Here is an 18,353-nt window from a genome sequence, read left to right on the forward strand (position 1 = left end):
TCTCTATATAAAACTTAACTGTATACTTAAAAAGTAATATCATGATTATGTCCAGATTAAAATGAAGAGCAAATCCTTGAACTTGGATGGACTATCTTAGACTCTTAGACTGGACTATAGTAGCATTCATTAAAACTTGGTTATAAAAGGGGAAACGTTGATTACTGCGAATAATTTGGAAACAACAACATATTTTTTTCTTAATAGCATAAAATTGAAGCAAGAGATGACAACTGAGTCCAAGCTCTATTACTAACCTGCAAGATTAACCTTTCAAGTAGCATCTATGGTAATAATTGGTTATTGCGTGCTTTAAAAAACACTTGAATAAAAATGTATGCTTAGTAGTCAAAAGACGCCATGAAGGTGAGACAAAGGAGAGGGTCTGCAGGATAATAAGTGAAAACAGCTGCACAGTGATATGCTTTGAAGTCGGTCTGTCTGAGCTGTCACAGAGAACGGGTACCAGGAAGCATCCTCACTGTCACTCCATCAATGTCTCCGCTGACTGTGGTCCAAAACAACTCCAGCTCAAAATTCACCTCACATTTTATCTAAAGAAGCTGCTCAAAAAGGTAGACTCCATCTTGGAGAGAAAGATCACAAACAATATGACTTTGAAAAATGCCCCTCCGCTTTCTTTCTGCATCGCTAATGTATAATATTCTATTATGGGTAGGTGTCAATTGTTAAGGCTTATTTCTTAATGGTCATTTCTCTGTTAAGTGATGACAGTAACGTAATTTCGATACAAACTTGCCAACTTTAACATCACAGACGCAGAAATATGGTGGACGAAAAGGAAACATTTGGTTGATGGTAAGAAAGTTTTTAACAATTCACATATTGCACTTTCATTTTTTGCTCACATGTAATTTCTAATATGGTATTATTGTAGTTTGTTACCAGTTGCTGTCCACGTAGAGTGACCTAGATTAGCAAGAGAAGTTCTGGGGCTGAAACAAACTGTTATTTTCTCGATTAATTGATTAGTTGATCAAGACAAAAAATATGGCGAGTGCTTCACTGGGTCAGGAGAAAAAAATAGTATGGAAAAAAAGGAGGTTAAAAAATCAGGTGCTCTTCAAGGATAGGGACAGTAGTTGAGTAAAATTACAAATTAAAACAGTGACAGTCCAACTAACTTGTAATGGAAGTCTATGGTAGACTGGCAGTTTGAAAAAGAGTCAGAGACACTCTGATAATAATAAAAAATATTTATCAAAAGGTCCTATTTGTAAGAAAAGCTGATTTTTGAGCCTCATTACCAACTCATCAAATACTGACACTTTGGGATTGTAGGTAGGGTCAGTCGCCATCCTGACGCATCAGTATTTGAAGAGTTGGGAATGAGACTCAAAAATCAACTTTTCTTACAAATAGGACCTTTAACTCATGGATAAGCCTATGTATTTTAACTTCAAGAAGTCTTCATCAAGGCATTTAAATAAATGTATTTTTTAATGCCCTAGTGAAGACTCTTTGCTTATCCATGAGTTATTAAAGATTTTTATCATTATCAGAGTGCTATGGATTCTTTGTCACACTGCCAACATACACCGTGGACTTCCACTCCAAGTAAGCTGGACAGTCACTGTTTTTATTTATCAATTTTTTATGAAAAAAATAATAATAATAATAATTGGTCTATAAAATGGTGGAAAGTCTTTTTCAGAGTTTCCCCAAGCCCGAAACACCATTTTCAAAAGTCTTGTTTTGTCCACAAACCAAATATATTCAGTCACTGTCACAGAGGAGGAAAGAAACCAGAAAATATTCACATTTAAGAAGCTGAGATCAGAGAATTTTGACTATTTTCTTTCAGATATATTGACTATCAAAATAGTTGGCCATTAATTTAATGGTTGAGAACTAATCGAATAATCACTGCAGCTCTATCTACCATCATGCTGTAATTTTCAACTGCTCCAGTGTCATGTTTTTCAAATCTCCTCCCACCAGTCCTTCCATATTTCATTCCCCTCACCTTTTGTGCTCTTTCTATAAATTACAGTCACACCACCTTGAATTTCCACCAGATACCCCCCTTTGAAACAGAGCCAAAGTGCAGGAAGCACCTCAGTGGGTTTACAGTAGAAAGAAAAGAATGTGTTTCTAAGAATACAAACCTCGGAGGCTTCAGTCGAGGATTTCACTGCAGTTTTTTTTTCCTTCCTCGCAGAGTATGGGGTGCTATCACTTTCCCTGCCAAGCGCTCCTGAGATCTACAGCTACACAGTAACTGAGTTAACAGATAATCACATAACAGCTAACCCCCTTCGTCACCACACACACACACACACACACACACACACCCTTCATTGCTGTCCTATAAGAGATAAATGAGCACTATCAGCCCCCTACCTCCCTGCTAACAGATTAATGTGTAAGCGTATCCCTGGTTTCCCGCCTCCTACACACACTTCTCACTTTCTCCGTCAACCACACACACTCCTCAACTGCCTTATGTCAGCTCGGCAGCAGATGATGCAGGCGAACGACTATACGCAATTATGCACATTAGCGTAGACATGTGCACTCACATACACACACGCAGTTTGAAACATACCGTGTTAGAAGCAGCAGACAAGCTGTGATTGAGTCAGACATCATACACCCCATCATCCACGGGACACATCTTCAAAATGTCCACACACACGCACACACACACACACACACACACACACACACACACAGTGATGTACTTGCCAACTACACTAACAGATTTTGGCTTCCTACGTGAGCCGTTGAGCCACAACCCGCTGTGCTCACCACCACCAACACCACCACCACCAGCCGCAGCAGCAGCAACGGCATCGACCATCCACGACTTAGTCATGTTCACCGTAACTGCCAGAACAAACAGCCACCCAATTAACGCCCACATGCAGCTTCCTATTAGAGAGCTGGGTCACCATGAGCTGCCTGGTAACCTTTAATCATCCAGCGAATGCCGGCTCAAAGGCACAACAGGCGCAAATGGATGTTCCAGCTGGATGTGTTTGTCTCTAGCATTAATCTACCTTTGCTGTGTTCGTGCAGCTCCATAAAATAAAAACAAACATCCCTCAGCAGATGTGAAAAGCCTGTTTACACAGTGACAGACACATCCAGGTCATTAAAGACAGCACAAACGAGGGCAGCGCCACCTCTGAGGAAAAGTATGGCTTTTATTCGGAAAAAATAAAACGAAAACAGTAGTAGCACCTAGAAATTAGGGCCACACAATACGGTTTAAAAAAATCATGTCGCGGGTTAGCATGAAAATCGTGATATTAGAGCGCAACTGATACTGATAGTAGGGGAGCAATGATCAAAACTGCAATGATCCCTCAAATGTGGTTACACAAAGAAATGTAACGGAGGCAGGATATTTTAAAGTGTAACATTAAATGTCATTGTCTAAAATTACATCAGTGCACGGAAACTCCAAACATTTGCAAACATTTTTCTGGATTATATTCTGTAAAGTAAAGTTTTATCATCAGATATCAGACAACATATACGCCGATACGCCAAAGGATATATTGGTTGGACTCAAGCAAAAACGTTTTCTTACATATGGATAACAAGATCTGTGTGTTGAGGACATTATAATGCTGTTCTGTCACACATTTACCTTGAACAGAAAATTGCAGCTTCTTCAATTTGGATATTGCACTTGGCCATATTGTGATTTTCATAATATTTCTGAATGAATTGTGCAGCCCTGCTATAAACCCATCCTTTCAAGTATAAGGATGGTAACAAGCCCCATGAAGGGACCTTAACCAAGAATGCATCTCTCAATACAGGCTGACTTCCCTATTGATTTATACTATACTGGTTAATACTAAATCTCAAAAACTCATAAAAAAAAATCTTGTAACTAAAACAGCTGGTCACTGTAGCTTTTAACAAAAGTTACTCAAACAGGAGGAAATGGTGCATTTGTCGGGGACTATTTTCAGCTGTGGATTAATCCACATTTGGTGAGCTAGTGTGTATTTGTGGCAGCAGGACAGTGGATACATATATGTGATTGAGTCAGAATAAACTACAGCAGCGTGTATGTTAATAGTAATGAAGGCACATGTCACCCAGTGAAACAGTGTGACTTGATGTGTTTTTAGAAGTTTTTAGACAACAATGGAGCTCTATGGCACAGAGGAAGAAGGTATCACAAGTTGAATTAGTAGATACACTCGCTGTTGGTTTTGGTCTTTTCATGGCATTTCCTGAAAATAAAATAAATACAGAGTATCGCAAAACCTTCCTTTAGCTGTTCTTAGGTAAATCATAACAAACTCAAGCTGGATTGATAGAAAATGTTAAACTTGACAGAACTTTAAAAGCAATCTCAAGGGACCCAAACTTTGTAAAACATTTCAAATATGTCAAGTTGAATATGAGGGGAAATATGTATAAATTCATGAACCACACATCTAGAATCTTTCCATCAGATGTACAAACAAATTGCCTCGGGCATGAATATTTCATTCAGTGAAGACATAAACTAGATACATTTTACAAGCAGATGCAGAATACATATGCAGCAGCAAAAGTATATCCGATATGTGATTTTGCCACACCATGTAGAAAAACTTTGTCTCCTTACATGAAATATTCTGATGTAATCAAGTGAAAACCTGCTTTATGCTGATATTCTCACAAAAAAATGATATTATAAAAGTCAAGTATTAATAGTGTAATGAAAGATCAGAGTACTTATGTGACTTGATTGCTGAGAGCGACACAGAAACAGTAGCTCAGGATAGGTGAGCAAATGTGTGTGTGTGTGTGTGTGTGTGTGTGTGTGTGTGTGTGTGTGTGTGTGTGTGTGTGTGTGTGTGTGTGTGTGTGTCTGTGTGTGTCTGTGTGTGTCTGTGTGTGTGTGTGTGTGAGTGTGATACCCGTAGCCCGACTACACTGGCCCTCTTCACGCTCTCCACAAGTGCCTGGAAGTTTTTATCTCCTGAAATGTGTAAGAAGGCGGCTGCTGTCAAAGTGGCGAGCTCCTTATCTTCCTGCTGAGCGTCTTTCCAACAGGCGAGAACGGCACTCCGCTAAGAGGATTTCTATTTTGGTGTTTAATTTAATTTCTTAGCGGACGGACGGATTGTAATTTGGTGGTTTGTCTATGAAAACGTGTTTGGCTCCATAATCTAAATTTGTTTCAGTACAGATAGGGGATTCATTACAGGCTCAGGGAGCCTGCTGCTATGTTACTGTTCGACCGTGTGTGTGTCTGCCTGTATGTGTGTGTGTGTGTGTGTGTGTGTGTGTGTGTGTGTGTATACACCTGTAATACTGAGAGAGGATCTGTAGTTTCATGTGTGCATTCTGACTTGTGTGTTCATGTCTGCAGGTTACCGGAGTTTGGGTTCAATAAGCTTAATTTCTATGCAGTACACTCTGGACAGGTTCATACATCAGACTAGAGTGTGTGTATAATATAGATATTCCTGCATATTCTTGCAAAACACTGGGCTGTTGTGTTTCTCAGGTTGTACACATAGTTCAACACACGGAATCTAACATCCTACACAAACACTCAAACCGAAACAAAAGAGCAGAAACAGTGAGAGTGGTGTCACAAGTTGGTTTGTCCATATGTGTGCAGTGTCACATGTTTCTGGGGGTTTTTGTGTGAGTGTGTACCTGTAGTGTCGTGTGTCTCTCAGGGCGCGGTTGCTGGGGATGCGTTCGCTCTCTCTCTGGTTGAAGGCGTACAAGGTGTACGGGTCATCGCCCGGCTTCCAGCGTCGAGCGCTCAGGTAACTCCGCTCATCAAAACCTTCCAACATGTCCTCCCACTCTGCATCCGAGATCTGTCAATCAATCAATCAAAAAAAACGGTCAGTCAATTGGGGCAACAACTAATAGTCAATTTCATTTTCAGTTTATCGGTTTGTCCTCTGCTTGACTTATTGATTAATTAGTTAGGTAATATCTTTCAATTTCTTTTCAAAAATCATGGGCTGTACTGGTAGATCTATTCGTATCACAATTAGGCCTTTTGCTTGCAGGTTTACCCATTCCATATTGTGTATGTCTGAACACGCACACCTGTTGTCTTTCTATGTAAACCAACACACTGGTGTGTATTCACACACAGAATTGCAAGATCACACACATCAGCACATTGGGATACACCACTGTTCTTGAGTGTTGATTCTCCAGAAAAGCAGCAGTTTTATCACATTTACTCTTCAAATATGCCCGGCCTCCTTACTGTAGCCAGACTTGCATCTTCTTCTATGCTAAAAAAAATAAAAAAATAAATCCAGCAGAATGACAACAGTAAGTCACTTAGTAAGGGGATTATCAGTCATATGAAGTTCCTATTTTTGTAAATACATCCATATATAAGCATTTCCAGATGACACCTACATCCATACATTCTTTACTGGATATAATTTATCTTTTTATCAGTACATCTATAAAATTCTCTTGCCGCTTTGGCTCACAATTAATCAACCACCAAGTCAATCAGTTACCCAGACTAATTTATCAATTTACCACTCTATAACCTACAATGCAACTAAGCCACTACTGTAAGCGACATCACTGGAGGCAATTTATCAGATTACATGCAGCTTCCTCTGCAGCCACAAAATACTCCCCGAGACCTGTAAACACACTGTAATGTGTTAAAATTGGCAGGGTTACCCTTTATCAGTAACCACAGACCAACACTGCACATCACTGTCATTATATCAAATGAAATATATCAGAGCAGATAGTATGGTTCTTGATTTGAAGGTTCTGCTGGCTGACTCTTTCTCTGCATCAGTCACCAGACTGGTCCTGACTGAATGTGAGATTTAGTCATAAATGTCACAATCTGAGTCTCAGCCTGTCACCATGAAGGAAGTGGACGTAGCCTCTGTTTCTGAAAAGGGAGGCCAATGTGGAAATGACTGCATTCATGCTAATGCTCAGCAGCAGATGACTGCCCTGCTCGTAAAAAGAAGTTAGATTGTATAGAAGACAATGAGAAAATGACCCTACTTCTCACTTGATTTATTGTCTCAGTAAACAGTTTCCTAATGAGTTTATGGTCTTAATCTCTCTTTTCAAGTCTTCTTCATTACAGCATGTTCTTCATTTTGTGATTTATGGTCTCATTTTCAGTAAAAAAAAAAAGTTTTCTGGGTGTTGTTCGTTTGTGAAGCCTAACATGTTCAGCTCTTGGTTGTACCAAAAGTCATACAGTGGAGTCTGCTGTTCATTTTTCTTCCAGTCAGTACATCTTCTTTTAAGCCTGTTTTTAGCTAGCCAAAATTAGCATCCAAATTAATATCCCAGCTAACCAAGACAGCTAGCTATCATTAACTGATACCTTAGCATGTGAGCTGATAACAGAAGTTGCTACGGAGTGAGACATCTTGCTTCTTTGTCATCTCTGTTGAGAGACGCACACGTGCAGAACCACTCAGGCAGCTAACTAGAATGGAAGCTACTAACAACGGTTACTTTTTAAAAATTGTTTTTACTTCAGTCTCTTTTTAAAACTCCGCTGAACAATGACAGATTTAAAAGTATTAACAAGCCAGCGGCCTGATTTTCACTCAGGTGTTGTGTTTTCATTATAGCCGATTGAAGCCGGAGCCGCTGAATAACTTGTGACTATTGCAGAGCCATTTGACATGGTATTAAATGCTGATTATATAAATTCACACAGAAGACAAAAGACAGACGTTAGCGGGTGTTAACAGGTATTTGTCCAGTGTGAAAGAGGTAATAGTGAACTCAAGTTCTCAGTCAGAATCGCTCGAAATAAACAAGATGGCGATGGCCAAACTGCCAAAGGCTTCAAAACAGTACAGTCCATAAACTGATGGGTTTAAAAGCCACGTTGTGTGTATCTGTTGGTTTGCTGTCAACAGCGAGGGCCTTTTTAGAAGCATCCGGAGAGCTTTTAGAGGTAATTTCACTTAAAGAAGATTGAGAGGGGTTTTTAACTTTCTGCTCCTTGGTATTTAAGAAAATGAATGTTGAACTTCAGTTTTTTCATCCTCTTCGTCCTCTTTGTGACTAAATGCTGAGCTTTGTCTCTCAGCAGCTTTTGTTGTACAGATCTGTACTTTGACGGAGGCTTTACATTGGTCTGTGCTTTAAGTCCCAGTTCATATGAATTTGACCTAAATAAATACACATATAACACTGCGGAGTTCAATAATATAGGACTATTTCCCTCCTGTGTTTACAGACATCACAGGTGTAAACAAATCCAATTAAATCAAATTGAACTTCACTGCAGTCAAGTTTTTTGTGCTGTTGGAAAATCAACCTCAGAAGATGAATAATGAGCGCATATAGATGTTTTCTTCTAACATTTAAAACTCGTTTTCAGCGACTGACTCTGATGTCTGGGTGTCCTTGAACACACCGATAGGGGCAGACTTCTCAACTGCACAACAAAAGCTGGACTTTGAAGATATAAGAATAACTGAATGTTCATGAATATCTGAGCTGAGACTAGTTTGGAGTCTGTGGAGGTTGATTTGTTTGCAAATCAGTGAATACATGGAAATCAATTTGACTGCCTGGAAGGTAGGAAATCAATCTTAAAAGTTACAGAAAGCTTTGGAAAATAAGAGATAAGACACCTGTCTGACGCTTAAGATCCTATATGGCAAAGCTCAACAAAGGACTGCAGTTGAAAATTGGCCAGCTGGCTCACACTAGGGCTGCGACTAATGATTATATTCATTGTCGATTATATTCTCAGTTAATTGATCAGTTGTTTGGTCTGTAAAATGCCAGAAAATAGATGAAAATGTCAATGAGCGTTTCCTAAATCCTATTTTCTTACAGATGACATCCTCAAATGTCTTGTTTTATCCACAACCAAAAGATATTCAGTTTACTGGCACAGAGGAGGAAAGAAACTAGAAAATATTCACGCTGGGATCAGAGGATTTTTTTTTTCTCCATCCAAGTTTAATGGAAATCCGTTCACTAGTTTATGTGTATTCCTGCTCACAAACCAAACAACAAAGGGACAAGAGTGAAAACATAACCTCCTTGGTGGAGGTTATTACTTAAATAAAACATATGGAATTTGCAGTTAATGGGCTAAAGATGCAAAAGCAGCTGTATGGCCCTTTAATATGCTAATCAGAATCCAAGTTCTCAGTGTGAGCCACAGTAAAAGTCAGTCCTAGAATCAAAAAGATTCTGTTTCCTGTGTGGCACAGAAGAAACAACCAACTCTGCAGAAACCCAGAAATCTCCAGAAAATACAAACGTTATAAAATCAGATGTAAAATGTTAATGTAGCACATAAATCTTGCTTTGCTTCTAACAGCTGGTAGAGAAAAACACAAGGTGGCAACAACTTAAAAAAAAAACAGCTACAGCTGCACTTTCTATCTGTTGGAGCTGTGAGTGTGTGTGTGTGTGTGTGTGTGTGGTTTAAAAGAGAGTGTATATCATTTATGAGACAGTACAGATGCCTGTTTGCATGCAGGAAGGAGTGTGTACTGCGTGTTGTTCGAATGACTGAGGGAGTAAATGTGTTTGCCTGTGTATCATTTATGAGTGAGTGTGTGTGCTCGTAGGTATCATTTGAGAGGCTGAGGAGTGTGTGTTTCCGTTGATAAAGAGGGTGTGTGGGTTTCAGTGTGTGTTTGTGTAATGCATAAGCGAGAGAGCGGATGCTTCTTTGAGGGCGAGAGATATAGAGAACATACATTATCATTCTCTCTCTCTTTTGCCCCATCATAAACATAACACCGGAGCTTCAGTGAAAAACCCCAGAGGCCATATTTCTCCCCAACGACCACACACACTGGCACATAGTGGAGATGAATGGACACACACACACACACACACACACACAGCTGATGGTGTGTGTAACAGAACAACATTTACAGTGGAGCAGCAGTCTGGATGGAGGGATGCGGAAAACGACTGACACTCCTCCTCATCTTCTTCTTCTCTTGTCCTCCTCCTCCTCCTCCTCCTTCTCTCCTCATTATTCAGCCATACGACTTGCTGATGCGACACATTGTCTAAATGGGGCCATTAGAGGGCTGGGAGTCAGTGTTTGTGTGTGTGTGTGTGTGTGTGTGTGTGTGTGTGTGTGTGTGTGTGTGTGTGTGTGTGTATTGCTAGTTCTTCCCCTGGTGGCTGTAACAACGAAGCATGAAGAACAAGAGGGAGGGAGAGAGAGGGGAGGATGGATGGATGGATGGATGGATGGATGGATGGATGGATGGATGGATGGATGGATGGATGGATGGATGGATTGATGGGAGAGAGTGAGGCAGAGAACAGAGGAAAAGAAGACAAAAGGAAAGTGGGAGGCAAGGACTCGAGGCAGAAGGAAATTGAAGAAGAGAAAGGGGAAGGGGAGATAAGATGAAGAGGAGGAAAGAGGGAAGGTCAAAGAGAGATATGAAGGGTGCTGGGAAATGGGATGAACAAGAGATAATTAGATGGAGAAAAAAGGAGGAAATAAAGAATGAAAGAAGAAGAGAGGAGGAGGAAAGAAAATATGAGTAAAAGGACAGAAAGAGAGGAGTAGTACAGAAGAAAACATTGTTGGGAGAAAAGCAGGAAGAAAGAGAGTAAAAAGAAGGTATAAAGTGAGGGAAAACAGTAGGATGAAGGAGAGAAGAGCGAGAGAAGAAAGAGAGAAGAGAGGGGTGAAGACAAGAAGGAAAAATAAAATGGAGAGGATAGAGTGAGGAAGAGCAATGAGAAGAGGAAAAGAAAGAGAAAGGAAGGGCAGATAGGACATAGGAGGAAGGAGGGAGAAAATGACCTAACACTGATCAAACATTGGGAGAAATAAATAAAAGAGAAGATGTCATGATGAACAGAGAAAAAGAGAAAAGAAAAGGAAAAAAGGAAAGGTGGAGAAGATGAAAATGGACGATTGAAATGGCAAATCAGAGAGGAGGAGCAGGAGAAAAGAAAATGTGGAAGAAGAAAGGAGGGAGCAGAGAGGAGAGGAAATGAAAGATTAGAAGAGTCAGTTAAGATAAAGAAGAGGAGAAGGGGAGAAGAGGAGCAAGAAGAGGTGATGAAAGAGTGAGAGGAATGGGATAAAGAAGACAGGAAGAGGTAAATATAGAAGACAAGAGAGGCAAAAGTGGACAGAGAAAGAGGAGGAGTGCAGTGGAGAGAGGAGACAAGATGAGAGAAGAAGCGAGACAACAAGGGCGGGGTGCGATTAAGCTTGTCTGAGTTTCACACACACACCCACACCCACACACACACACACACACACACACACACACACACACACACACACAAACACACCTGCGGCCTTCTCGCCTCCCTGTAAGATTTGTTTGTGTCTCGTCTCGCTAGGAGCTCAGGAGAGGCTACGTTCAAGGTCCTCTGGATTTTATCCTACTTACTAAACACACACACACCACACACACAAACACACACACACACACACACACAGCTTGTCTTCCTAATGCACCGTGGCATCCTCTCAATGCCTCTCACGGCCCCTTACATGAACACAGACATTCAATTAACGAACCTGAGGCACGACGCGCTGGACAAACAACGTGTGTGTGTTGTGTGTGTGTGTGTGTGTGTGTGTGTGTGTGTGTGTGTGTGTGTGTGACCGTGCATGTGTGTTTGCCAAGCCACCAAAGAACCTATTAATTCATCCAGACGAGACAGACTGATACATTTAGAATCATAATGAGAAAGCCTGAAGCATGCACACACACACACACACACACACCCGGGTGTCACGGCCATTGCGTTCTTTTTGACAGCTCACATTGGGAAAAGACAGCAGAGATAAAGAGAGAGAGAGAAAGAATATGAAGGGCAAGATACTGTGTGTTAAAACCTTCAGGTCTTGTAACTGGAGGTTTGCTGGTTTCAATCCCTCTGACCAACACAGAAAGTTAAAGACAAACACTCTATGTCAAGTTATTACTACTTCGGTAAGTCTACTAGTGGTATTAGTAGTAGTATTACAAGTAAGTACCCAAACAAGGTAAATGTTCTGTGATTGCAATGGATGCAAAAGGTGAAACAATAATCATGAATTATAAACCTGAGAGGATACTAAACCACTTATACCACGACCACTCGCCAACAAATTGTAATTAAACTAAAAGTATGTTGTTCATTTCAGTTATTTTATATACATTATATTCAATAGAAAGACGCAAACAGATGTGAAATTGCCCTGCAAAGAAACGTTGATGAAGGTTGAAAAAGTTTGAACTTGAACATTGTTTGAATTACACTGAGGCTTTCACTTGTGGGATATTTGTTTTGTGCTGTTGAGGACTGCCTAAAACTGAGTGTTTTAAAAACTAAATAGAGAGAAATATATAAATATCACTCACTGGTAGATTTTCACTTATTGCTCACACTGGCCAAAAAAAAAAAGAAAAGAAAAAAAGCTTTGACCTTAAATTCAAAATGTAATGAAACATTGTCTTTAAATTCTTAGTTTTCTCACCTTTTTTAAGGTCTAATTAAAGCACAACATGCCCTGATCCCATGCGAAATATCCAGTTAGTGTTGTGGTGATATAAACTTGAGAAAACCAACCCAATCGTATCGTAATGTGTGTTTCTGCAAACTACATATTATCTTTATGCTGCAACTCTCTTGTGTTTCTTAAGGTTTTAATTTTGTGTCAACACTGTGCTTATGTCCTGGTTAGGTTGAGGCACAAAAACCAAAACTTGGTTTAGGTTAGGAAAAGTCTCTATGGTTAAATATGGTTTCACGCTAACAAATGCATTTTAACGGCACCACTATCCCCTCCACCTAGGGTTAGGGTTAGGGTTAGGGTTAGATATAATACGTACAACACGTAAAAAATGTAACATACATGTGGTTTGCAGAAACACAAAATGCCAACATCTTGCGCTGAACTGAATCTAAACATTCACTGTAGGGACTCCTGTTAACTGCGTACCAACCATCAATCTAGATAACAGACCAAAGTGTAGTAATATTGGAGTGGTAATACTCAATATAGTAGCAATGGTGGGAATATTACCAGTTGTAAAAGCAGTAGCATTAGCAATGACGACAATGGTTGCTGTATGTAGTAGCAGCAAGACTATTATTATAATGCTAGTATCATAATATCAGTGTCAGTGCCATTACCTGTATTATTAATCAGTGTCAATATCAGTATCAATATTATTAGTATTAATATTTGCAGTGAGTCACCTGGTTGTCACAGTGATTCACACAGAGAAGCAAAGAGCTGAAGAATTAAAGAGTAAAAGGGAGAGATGCCGGCCTCTGAACAGAGGACTGCTGCTAATGAGAACACAGCTCTTTGAAGACATGCACATCTGTGTGTAAGTGTGTGTGTGTGTGTGTGTGTGTGTGTGTGTGTGTGTGTGTGTGCTTGCGTGTGTGTGTCTGTGTTTGTGTGTGTGTGTGCGTGTGTGTGTGTGTGTGTGTGTGAAGACATGTTATCCAAAGAGCTTTACAATTTTGTCTCATTCTCGCATACACCCACACCAATGGCAACAAGCTACCATGCGAGACACGGCCCTTACCACGAGGAGCAATTGGGGTTTAGTGTATTGCTGAAGGGCACTAAAGCTCAAGCCTGGGATTAATGGTCAACACGCTCTGCAGACTGACTCATCTCAAATGTGGGTGTTGATGCGGACTAGTGTGCAAATGTCTCCACATCTGGTGTGATTTTTTTTTTTTATCTTGTAGTGCTGATTTGCTCTTTGTGTGTGTTTGTGTGTAACAGGGAAAGAGAGAGAGTCACAGGTTATCCTGCACAACGTGACAAAGAAAAATAAGATATAGAGAGACAGTGTGTGTAGTTTCAGAAAAACAGACATTACAAATCCAGCAAATTTTCTGCGACTGTTATTTCTGATAAACCACAAACCACCGAACTCTCTCTTTCTCAGCATCTCTTAACCTTAATATGTGCCCCAGTCAGATGATGAATTACCCATTATATCCAAGGCATAAATCATGTATGGTGTGTGTGTGTGTGTGTGTATGAGTGTGAGCTTCCTCTTTATTATCCCCTGTTCATGTGCACCATGTGAACAATGACCTCTCTCTGGCACACATACACATAAACACACACCCATGTCAACCCCTCTATTATATCATGATGTATCACCTCTGTAACAACTGCAACAAAGCGGCAAAACAAATGTGATATCTCCATTATTTTATGTTTCTTCTTCAATTATCTATCAAAGGCAAGATTAAACCCAGAGAGTTGACAGTTATCAGTGGCATTATTAGGAAGGGAAAAAAGAATATCTTCATCCTTCATCTCCTCCAATTTCAAAATGATCTGGCTCAGGTTATAGAGGTGGGATTAAAGTAGAAGGTTGCTGAGAATCAGGCTCAAATCCAACTTTCGATTTTTACCCCATACTTATCAAGTGAACCCATGCCCCTCAGAACAGAGTAACAAGGGGTAGTGGTTAAAATCTCCCCCTATGAAATGGGTCAATCCTTCAAGGCCCTTGAACAGTTGTCTTTGATGCCGTTTATGTAACGGGACTCTGCATTTCAAATATGTAGTCTTTAGCTGTGGTGACTTCTCTTGCATATGTGGCAATCCTGATATTAACACAATGGCATTTATCTGATGGAAATAGAAAATCATGGACGCTCAGAATTAGGACTGACCGATTAATCTGACAGCCAACTTAATCAGCCAATTATAGCCTATCTGAGTATTAATCGTAATCGGCCAAAAGTTGGCAGACTGACGCCGATGTTAACTTTTATTGGATAAATTATGCTACATCGAGAGTTCCCCCTGCAACCAATTGCAGATGCATATGTCATCTATTGACCGTCTGTAACCATTATACACTAAAAAATAAATATTGCAAAAGATGACATGTTTTGATAACGTTAAGCAGGAAAAGGCGTTTCTGGTCGGTGTTTGGTTCATAATGACTTAATGGTTCAGAATCACAGAGTAGAGAAAATGTGAATTAATGTTTAGAGGGCATCAGAGCAGGGGCACAATTCGTTCACAACTTCACGCTATCAATCAAGTCATCAAATAAAAAAGAACAATGCTTAATTACCAGGCCACTTATGTTAGCACTGCTTTATAGGCTAACATTAGCAACCAGTGTGCCTCCCCTGCCAGTCTGAAATTACATTAGAGCAGCCGCACCCAGTGCAACAACTTCCCTGCTGGACTTTACTTAAATGTTATATGTCACGTGCATTAAAGGGGGGGAAGCAACATTGAAATGTTTCAAATTGCCTCTGAAAAAACTCAGTTTGTAGCTCTAACACTTTTCCCTACCCCTCTATCCCAACAAAAATCAGGAGTAGGGCTAAGTGGTAGGGGCAGGGGGGTGTACTGGGAAAAAGGGTTTTTTCCAGCTGGGAAAATTCAAGTAAATGCCCTCTAAAGTCTAAACTGTGAAAGTTGGAGAATATTTTGGTACATGAGTTGATGTCATATGACATGAAACATGACGGACAAAAGTAAACACTGGGTTGATGGTAAGACCAAAGTCATGTATTGTATAGTCATCTTATCGTTTCCTAGCTGTCAACGGGTTGTTTTAACAAGTCCATGTTGCTCCAACATGATCCATATGAACACACCAAAGTCGGAAGAAACACCTTTCAAACTAAATGGGAACATCCGGGGAGCATGTGAACGCGGCATAGCTTATATCAAAGGTTGTTTTTTTTAATGTGGTTCCATAGTTTTCCTCTTTTTCTTGCTTATCTTATTATTCCACCTTCAGGGAATTTTGGTTCTGTAACACTGTTTTGCTGCAATTATGGCCAGAAAAAAAAAAAAAAAAAAAAAGAGCTTCTAGCTAAATAATGTTCAGATGGAATAAAGTAAATAAATACAAGTGGGAAAGAAAAAACAGCTTAAAATGCTGATTTTTTTCCTGAGGTTTGGTCACGCAAAAGAGGCAAAAAAAAATCCTCTACAGAAATAACATATGAATATGTATTTTCGGTTCCAGATCAAGCATTATGCAGAACAGACTGACAGTAAAAACCCATCCAACAAAAACAGAAAAGAGACAAGCATCCAGAAGACTGATTATACAGGGTAAAGACAGAAAACAGAAAAGAAAAAGGTGGGATTAGTTGCAGTCCAGACAGGCCAGACACTGCATTAAACATCCATGTTTAAAAAAAGACAAATCTGCAGGATTCTTTAAATTACTCACAGCAAGAGACCTAATTTACATAGACTGTTCTCTAATCCTGTTATCTCAAGCTTGCCAATTAGTTTTTGTGCCACAACGAGGTATCAAACTTTTCTTATCTTCGGGTCACGACTAACAATCTTGTTATCCTATGAAACTGAAAACAATTTTGTCAGATTGTGACTTTAGATCTGGAGATCAACATCAGAGCAGCTCGGGGTGGCGTAGTGCGACTGATTGAAGAGGAACCAAAGCAGTGACGAGACAGTCAGAGGAAACGATTGATCAACGCTTCACATTCTGCTTTAATCAGGGTGGAACAGGCAGAAACGGCACCGAGCGCTTCTATTACAGATAAAATTCAAAGTTCACTTGAACTGACAGCTTTTATATTTTGCTGTCTTGAGATAACGAGATTACTAAACCTTGATGTTGAGAAAATGGATTTTGATATCTTTTGGTAATGATAATTTTTTTTTTTTAAATGTTTGCGAATACTGGTAAGAGAGGCACAGTGAGTTCAAAGTAAGACATGTCTGAAAACAAAAGTTCTCCAAACATTCTGTCTAAGCCTCATAAGATTTTTAACCCCGATGAAAACTGACTTGGGCGGCCATGAACTCGTCGCGGGTGATTGCTGTTTGCATGATCCCGTTTAAACTGATCTAAAATAAAAACCATAATAGCTATTTGCATTTTGCAGTAAAAAGCTAAGTCTTCTGTCTTTCTGGTCATCACACTGTACGCTCGTGATGATGTCGTTATGTTACCTTACAGTACATGCAGCGTAACACACAGCAACAACATGTGGTGGTGCAGTAAGGCAGGTTGATTTAATTTTCAATTTTTATATTTATATTTCACTAATTTTATCAGTCAACATGTTTTATTGACTTGCACAGCCTTGTAGCTTAGGCTGTAACATTATAGGGATATGAAGAAATCTAAGAAAATCTAGGAAATTACATCATATTAAACAAAAATACCAATATAAGACTGGGGAAACAACTGTAATATAACCATAATATGGTTTGTGTGTTTATTTAGTAAATGATGAAAGGTACTGGGGGGACATTTCTATTGCAGAGTTCAGGAGTTAAAGATATAAATCATATTTTTGTTTTGGGTTGGGTTTTTTCAACCCTTTTACAGGGACTATGATGCCTAGTGGACATATTTTGGGACTAATGTACTAATAACAGGCTTTTGCAAATGCATCTTAAATATGTAATTTTTTGTGTTGCAAAATGAAATGTTTATTGTCCTCGTCCTCCCTATTTATCTGGATCTAAGCTGAATGGGTGATATGGTGGACGTGTGACTAGATAATTACTCAAGTGTGTCAGGAAAAACACACTTTCTTCAGTGATGTGCTTCTCATCACAGGAGAAGCAAATTGATTTTTTTCCACAGAATCCCAAAATATAAAACCACTCAGGTCTTACAAGCATGTAGGTTGGTTGCCAGTAGACTGACCAGACATTTTGGTGCATTTCTTTGTTCACAGAATATTTGCAAAGTTGATTTTTAAATATATTTAGAATTTTGCATATTTTACATCCACATTTACATCAGCTAGCAGTCCCATTCATGCATTGCTATAGTACGTTACCTATACCATAACCATCACTAACAATCAATCATCAGAATAGCTCGAAACCAACTTTATTTATTGGCTCTAGTGACGGAAACATGACACCTGGGTGGACAGGCAGATTTTCATCACTTTTCCGATCTGACGCTATATCGTGCATGGAAGTTAAGGACATCTCCGTTCAAACAGTTTGAAAGAAAGACTGAAGTAAAAGATAAAAAAAAGCAGCAACTAACATTGTCACTGCCTCCATTCAGTTCTCTACTGTTCCCTGTTTTCCGCTGCGTTTACACTGTAAAAAAAAGAAAACAAGGCAAACTCATCCACTAGCAATGGGAAAAGAATCAATTTGCATATATGTGTTTAAGAAAAACCAGCATATGCTCAAATTTGGGCATAAAAATGATATTAGAAATGGGTGTTTGGAATAACTGTAGGACGTAGGAGCTCAAAGACTTGTTGACACATATTTTTTCCCAAATGTCAAAATGACATTGTGTGGCTCTACATGTGGCTCTACATGTCAAATGAGGCGATTGGGTCGGGAAGCGGGTATTTCAAGAAAAGATTTTAACATTACAACGAAAATCAGTAAGTATAAGTATACAGTCAACAGCACAACTGGTGGTATAAACATC

At 39.5% G+C, this 18,353-nt stretch overlaps 1 protein-coding gene across 1 annotated transcript in view; it reads right to left on the reverse strand.

Moving 5' to 3' along the window:
- galnt14 (UDP-N-acetyl-alpha-D-galactosamine:polypeptide N-acetylgalactosaminyltransferase 14 (GalNAc-T14)) overlaps positions 1-18,353 on the reverse strand; it is a 188,229-nt gene that overhangs the window by 145,464 nt on the left and 24,412 nt on the right. Inside the window, exon 2 of the mRNA XM_073492794.1 lies at positions 5,641-5,810. Within this exon, the coding sequence (XP_073348895.1) occupies positions 5,641-5,810 (170 nt within the window). The remainder of the gene's footprint in view (positions 1-5,640; positions 5,811-18,353) is intronic.

This window comes from Pagrus major, chromosome 22, assembly GCF_040436345.1.
Source record: "Pagrus major chromosome 22, Pma_NU_1.0".
Classification (NCBI taxonomy): domain Eukaryota; kingdom Metazoa; phylum Chordata; class Actinopteri; order Spariformes; family Sparidae; genus Pagrus; species Pagrus major.